Below are 7,848 nucleotides of genomic sequence, written 5' to 3' on the forward strand. Positions count from 1 at the left end.
CTTCACCAATAACAACCCTTACTATCTTAAAACAACTAAGTCTTGCTAAGGTTCTTTCAAGACCTGGTCTTCACCTTCCCATGTCCCAGTTACCTGCCAAAGAGAGGAATACATAGTTTCTCAAGAATCGATACATTTCCTGTAGTACCTTTAAGACTACCAGTGCACGGATGGAATATATGTTAGCATTCTACAGTTGACCAGTTTTCCCCAAGACAGATTGGTCTACTGGCAGGTACATAGCATCAAGGAGTAAACCCATGTATATAAAGCCTTTAAAAAATATTTAAAGGAAAAAAAACCCCACAGCTATATTTGCTTGTGGGCATGTGGATATATCATCTAAAGTCTGAAATGCCACATTAGAAAATAGGGAAAACGAACAGGAAAAGACTTTTTTAAAAAAACAGCTATGTCTGTTTTTACAGCAGCTGTTACCAGGGCTAAGACTGAGAGTAGGGAAAAATAAGTATTGCAACTTGTGTTTTAAAAGCACTTCTTTTCCTTTTTTAAGGAAGTATGACAGCATACTTTGCTTCAGAATATTTAACAATAGTATATTAAATATCTAAGAAGCAGTACCAATTATAGAGTAATTCACTAGGTCTTTATTTGGGGTCCCAATTTCACATTGTGATGGGTAGAGTTTCTTATAAAAACCCAAAATAAGAAGTTTAGTTTTTTGGGTTTGGGATTTTTTTTTTTTATACAAAGTTTGAATACCTAAGCATGTCCAAAAAAATCTTTCTCACCATGCTTAAGACATGTCTAGGTCACAGGCTTATTTTTAAGTCACGAGTTTTATTCAAATACATATCTATTTCTCTTACCTACAGTGTACCAACTTGCATCTGTTAATTTATTGATAACTGCTTCCTGGTATGTTCCATCTGGATTCTTCACTTCCACAACAGTTCCTACCTAAAATACAAGAGCCACTTAGCACTGGAGAGCTTCTAAAACAGACAACAAAGTTAACAATTTTGTATTTAGCAAACAGAGTTAATTTCTAACCTCTTTCTATGTTAAATATACCATGCTTTTCCAGTTTCATTTCAATATATTTGTATCCCTCAAAACTTCTTTCTTTCATTCCTCTAAAATAAGCCAACTAACTGAGCTGATTATTTCCTGCCAGCAGGTGGGGAACAAGAACCAATTTGAGTGATGTCATTCTCTTGAATAAGAGCTTGCCCATCAAATCCTCCAGCTGAGTTTTCCAAAGCAACAGTGACTAAAAAAATCAGAGCCAGCCAAACTTCTTAGCTTTAAGGCCAAAAAGAACAGAGGCTTGCATCAGCCTGTATGCTGCATCCCTTTTAACTACAAAGGAAAAAGTTACCATGAAGAGTACACTAACTCTAGCTTTGCAGCATTGCCTTTTATGCTTCGTGATCCTATCTGGCCTGTGTAATAAACTGAACCTTCCACTTTCACCCCATACTGCATATACACATTTATGTCAAATACTGAAAAAGAATGCTTTTTGAAGTGTTAGCAAAATATGAAAAAAATGTATTACCTTTAAGGGACCCTTTATGTGGTCATCCTGCACTTCCACTGTTGAAGAATCATGTCTAAAAGTTACCTAAAAAAAAATATAATTCAACTGACAATCACTTGATACAATTGAGCAGCATAAGCACATGCAGATGTCAATAGCCCTTCTCTTACTCTCATTTTACAGTTAGTCACCATAATCATTCCACTTGCTGAAAACTGTTTCATTCATATATTTTAGAAATATGAGGAGATAATTTCTAGTCATCAAAACTTCTAAAATATCTTTTATCTTCCAGAATAGAACCATTACCTCTAAAGGAAGCGACAAACAACAGTTTACCAACGTTTAATGGCTCAAAACGATCTCTGCAGTTCTCTTAATGATTTGAATTGCACTGCTCTAGTACCACGCCAAGAAAGGAGAAAGTTTCAAGAGTTCTGAGCATAAATAATTTTAAAGAAATGTTTATATTTCAATGCACTGAAATCAAACAGTTCTGGCACCTATATCTAACCCCATATCGTGGGTTTTTTAGCTTTTGCTGATTAAAGTGCATTTCCCTCACTCACAGTTGAAAGACTCACATGAAAAAAGTACAGGACACTGCTGTCAACTAAAGAAAATGAACAGCCCAAATAGCCTTTCAGTTAATGTCAGCCTAGCCTACATGCTGCTAGTTAACTAGAAGTAAATGTACTGGTGGCTAACTTTTCAGTCTTTCAAAACTGGAGTAAGTAAATCCTGTAAGTATTTCCAAGGTATTTTCCCATGTCATTGGCTGTGTCTTTAATCCTACACATGCTGTCCTCAGAAAAAAATGGTCTGGAAATTCAAACTTATGATTAAGTTACCTGTATCAGATGCTACTGATATTCACCATTCATTTAACTCAAAATTAACTTGGTCACACTGAAAGTCATAGGATCCTCCTATCAATTACACCTGAAGTTTTATTTCCACTCTAGTTTTAAAATTCAGGGAAACTGACAAAATTCTGGCATTACGTTTTATGTACACATGTACATTTACACATTTTATTAACACACACAAATGATATTCTAATGTTCACCGGAACACACTTGCTTGGTGTAAGTATACGACGTTTTATTTAGTATTCACAAGAAGTAAGAATGTAACGTGAGATTCAGCCCTGTAAAAGTAACTCTCAACTACAGCAATCCTACATTAAATCTGAGCACTTGGTTCACGAGTGTACCCAAGGTTACAAAGGTTACATTCTCACTATAATTGAGAGTTTCTTCGTAGCGCACAGCAATAGCAAAATTTCCTTCAGAACAACAGCGTTCTCTAAGACTAGTTCTCTTACTTAGTCTCCTCAGGAGGAGAGTTTAAGGAGTTTTGTAAACCTTGAAAGGAGCAAACAGCTGAGAACAGCATCTACAACCAGGACTAAGGAGAGCCTACCTTGACTGGCTGATTAGAAAACAAATGCACTATAACGCTTTACTGCCTTCCAGGTGCTACTTCATGAAAGAGCCATCTCATCCATCTTCTGTTAGAACCACAGCAATACATATCGCTGTGAAAGTATGTTCTTTTTAGAGCTGCATCCCACCTACTGATGGCAAATATTTTCTGTCCATCAGACAGACAAAATCATACTTTGTAACCTGAAAGCCAGACAAAGGATTCAGGCTAGGATTTAACTGAGCAAAGACTACCCTTCTGAACTTCAGCCTGACAGATACAGGTATTTATTCCTCTCTTTTGGGGGATTTATCTAGAAATCAAAAGTTCAATTCAGACGCAAAGTAATCTGAAACTTGTGGTCACTATTGGCTCATATGAAATAACCAGTATATCAATCCTGATTTAGAGACATCTGTTTTTATTTACTTGCTGTAATTATCTTAAATGTATTTTACAGCAAAAAGGAACTCTATCCAAAACCATGAGCCAGCCACAATGAAAGATAAGCAAAGCAAATTGCTTTTGTGTATTCCAGAATGGTTTGTCTTTTTAAAGATGCCTTGGGGCTTTGACTCTTTTTGGGGAGAAGATTTTTTTATACCAACAGTTTTTGCTTCTCGAGATATTCATATGTACTCAAAAATAATACTGGTTATTAACAGGAATATTCAAACTCCAAACTCAGTGTGACACCACTGGCCTTTCTTGAAGCTGAGAAAAGTGATGTCAGTATTTGTTAGTGTGGGTTTTAATTCCCATAATATTTGTCAGTGTGGATCCTTTCTGTCTCAGGCGAAAAATTAAGACATTCAGCATATCAACCTGTTTAGATTCAGTTGAAATGTCCCTTTTCTTCACCATCCTGAAAAGACAGTCCTGGTAGGCTCTATACAGCAGATGCTTCACTAGGTTCTGTTTAATAAAGACCTACACAGAAAACAGTTTCTTCTGAAACTTCTGTGGAGGGTGCCCAAATACAAGTGGGTACGGATGATGGTGCTGATTGTTTTAGGAGACACTGTCAAAATAAACTGGTTTAAACAGCTCTCTAAGAAAACAGACCCTATGAAGATGGAGTGGACTACCACTCTTCTAACACCGAACGTCTTGCCCTTTAGTCAAATTTGTACTGCTTTCAACACTTTTCACAATTCCAGGCAAATCTTAAGTTTTACTGCTTTCCATGGCAAAGTGTGTAATGCAGTTACACTGCTAATGTAAAATTCTGTACCATGTGCAGAATCTGCCAGAGACTGCTAAACTGTGAAATACAGTACTAATTGACACTGAAATGATAAATACATAGCACTTGCATTAAATTGAATAAAGTTATTAAATTATACTGGTGATGGAAAAGTTGTTATGAAGGTATCCCTCAAAATATTCTAAGAAGCAGAATTTGACAAAAGAAGAAAGCAGGTAAACGGAGATGCAATTAAATGTATTTTACTTGCCTGAAGATGACATACTCCATATTGAAAAAATTTTGTTGCCGTTCTTTCTCAAGAGAGCATCTAGTTATAAAACTTAAACGAAAGCTTCAAGCTGAAATTGATGTTATAAAGTTAACTGACTTTACTTTTCCGCTAGTAGTTGTAGGAGACCAGGGCATAAAATATATTGGGGCCAGAAGAAACTGTTAAACAAATAAATGTTAAACTGGAAAATAAATGCAGCAGATAAGCTACCAAAATTCCAGACAAAATATACCTGGTAATAAGAATCTTGGTTAGAGCTAATACTGGGGAAAGTCTGCATGTGCCAGAAACAGATGAAAAGATTTTTAGAGAAAATCAAGGGGTCACTGTTAAGTTTAGGGAATATACATTCCTGGTGGAGGAAAGACAATGTAAACAGATACTGTTACTGCACTCTCACACACAAAAACTCAGCCACAAATCACATTACTCTACAAAGCAACAACAGTACTGAGGCTTAACTGCCCTAAGCTATACAGTAACAGCAAAGACACACACACGCACACACAAACTTGAATCCTCAGGACTGTAGGCACAGCCTCCACAAACAACTTACAGTAAAAATTCTATTCCATTTCATTTCAAGATCTTTCTGCAAAACATTGCAGTGACCAAACTGCACGTAATAAACCCATAAGAAAATATTTATCAATGAAAAACAACCTTAAGTGCAAGTGGCCATCCAAGAAGGCGGGCTGAAACCCCTATAAAGAGCTGAAAGGAGTTAAGATTTCACTGATCTAGGCACAATGCAATTCCTATACTTAAACAGTGACACTTCAACAGCTTAAATACCAATACTTAGTCGCTTAAACTCAATGGTGCTGTAAAGCATAGACCAGCTGATGCTGTTAAGAGTTATGACTAATGAAATGAGAAGACCACTAATTTGCTCTAAATGCTTTTTAAAGATGTCAGATTTCAGACTAAAATCTTCTTGTTATAGTTAACATTATTATCAAATAAGTGACAATAGTCCTTCCCAGCAGGGCTTTTGGAGATAGCCTGCTCTCTCCCTCATACATAATACAGGCAAAATGCAGCCATAGCATGAGGCAGATTCAAGCAATGCATGACAGTTTATAATGGAAGCTCTTCTGTAACAGGTTATCACCACTCACAATTCACACATTTTCACTTATATTTACAGCAGATATAAAAAAAATATTCTGCCACTATAACTCAGTTGCAGAGCAACAACCTAATTTATTTTTCGTAAGTGGTTTTGATCCTTGCTCTGTTATATTTCTGTATGAGGTTAAGAGGCAGAGCAGAAAAATAGTACCTGCTCCCAGATTAGAAGCTTTTAGGGCAACATTATCCAAACAGAAATATAAGGCCATTTTGCAGTGTAGACTTACTACGTAATAAAAAAAAGTCCAAACATTGTTCTCTTTATTTCTAGAAATTGTACTTTAAATTTCTAAGGGATGTTAAAATGTATCTCTTGTATTCCCTCTCCACAACTTTTATTTGTGCTTCATGTGGCTTATATTGATTCATTCAGTCATTAACTACTCATCATAAAGATTAGGTGAGATCCCCTGCTTGCTATACTGTAGGACTCAGTATGCCAAGTCTTTGTTGGAAGACAGCAGGGTTTCGTCTTATTCCTGAAGCATTATCTAGTTGTCACTGCTAAATGGCAGTGACCTGTGCCCCTGAGGTATAAGAAACCATATTAAACCTACTTTGAGGAGTTTTAGCTATTTTCTGATAACATTCTCCCATACATAAGCCTACATTTGTCTTATTTTGATCAATTACTTTAAGGTCAGCCTATGGCATTGAAGGCCATAAAAACTGGATGCAAGTAGATGACAAAGCAGTGAAAGAAAGAGAATGTATTTAATTGTGTGGGAGTGGGGGGAACTCCTCCCAACAAAAATAAGCTTACCATTTTTTCAAAGGCTGCACTGCCAGCCTCCAAGGAAAGGACAGCCTCTTAGCTGTCTTGAGACTATAAAAAAGTTTCACCTTGTGCCATTTTGAACATGGATGACTTTTTTTCCCCAAAAAAGTGTTTGCAGGAAAACCACATACCTTGACTTTGACAAGTCTTTTTGCTGTCTTGATCTTGGCTTCACAGAAGGCTCCTCTATACTTGGCACTCACATCAGTGCCCACTGTGAGATAGGGAGGCTCATCAATAGCCTGGAACAGAAAGGAAAGTAACTGGTTTTTAACTGCTGGCCACTGGCAATATAGCTGTCATAGTCTAGCTTTTGTGGACAGAGCATTACAAAACAGCCCAATAAAACTTAACTTGAGAGCATATGTATATCACAGCAGTAGAAACACAGAACACAACACTAAGCTCATACAATGACTACCATAAATATAATAAACTGATACCACAGTTGTCTCCAACAAGCACCACATGAGCCTCCAACCTCTGCACCATCTGAAGACACAGCAGATGGCCAGTTCTGCTGCAATGGTGAAGGCCACCCAAGCATTCTACCTTCTCCTTTAAGTGCCTCAAGATCTGGTGAGTCTCATGAAGACACTGGTGTTTATTTCCCTCAAATAATTAAGGTTTGTTTTTCATTAATAAGTAGAACAACTCTGAAGTGACTTTACTTTTTCACTTTTGAATAAAGTAAATTATACAGATGGGCACTCAGCAGGAGAACAGCCTGAGGAACAGAGTACAGTAGGAGAATAACAGTAGGATAAATGCACAACAAAGGTGAAGGGCCCCACACAAAAGACAAGGTTCTGTAACAAGCAACAGAGGAACAGGTGACACCCACACAGGGAAACAAGAAGAGGAGGGAAATAAGTGGTTTTGGGGGTAGGAGGACAACATGGGTCCAATTAGTATGCTGAGTGAGCTCATCCAGGCTCTGTTCCTTCAAAGGAGGTCCATCTTCTCTCACCCAACCTCTCCTAGTGTAATCTGGGGGAGGAGGTTCTAGATAACTGAACCACCTTACTATCGCTTCACAGAATGCGAGTCAGAAGCAGAGGGTGACAAGCAACAGGAGTGAGGTACGTTTCCAAGAGCTGCAAGCCTCCACGCAGCCCCAAACAAGAGCCGGGAAGAGAAATCTAAGACCTTGTCTAAGCCCACATCGTGTTTCTGCACCCCTACGGATTCAAACACAGCTTACAAGAGGCAACTCTGGCACATCCAGGCTCTCTCTAGGAAGAATATAGAGAAAATCTCCTTCACAGGTCTCAGCTACTATTTGCTACTGAGGTATTTGCACTCAGCATCAGGTAATTCCCACTGGCTGTTTCCAGCTCCAACACATCAGAAGTAAAGGCTCTATACTCTTTCGAAACATCTTTCAGTTCACACAGGAAAAAGAAGAAAGAGAAAAGTGAAGCTGATGGTAATCTGTGGGGGTTTTGGGGGGGCTTTGGGTTTTTTTGTTTTGGTTTTTGTTTTGTTTTGGGTGGGGTTTTGGGGTTTTTTTTAGATTTGGG

At 37.8% G+C, this 7,848-nt stretch overlaps 1 protein-coding gene across 1 annotated transcript in view; it reads right to left on the reverse strand.

Moving 5' to 3' along the window:
- The window catches only part of LOC104082063 (AT-rich interactive domain-containing protein 4B-like), a gene marked incomplete at its 5' end in the record, with an annotated part of 30,409 nt that extends 23,842 nt beyond the window's left edge, over window positions 1–6,567 (reverse strand). The window contains 3 exon segments of the mRNA XM_009585024.1: window positions 831–921; window positions 1,523–1,588; window positions 6,457–6,567. Coding sequence (XP_009583319.1) covers window positions 831–921; window positions 1,523–1,588; window positions 6,457–6,567 — 268 coding nt within the window.
- Window positions 6,568–7,848: the final 1,281 nt, after the last annotated feature.

This window comes from Fulmarus glacialis, unplaced genomic scaffold, assembly GCF_000690835.1.
Source record: "Fulmarus glacialis isolate BGI_N327 unplaced genomic scaffold, ASM69083v1 scaffold13769, whole genome shotgun sequence".
Classification (NCBI taxonomy): domain Eukaryota; kingdom Metazoa; phylum Chordata; class Aves; order Procellariiformes; family Procellariidae; genus Fulmarus; species Fulmarus glacialis.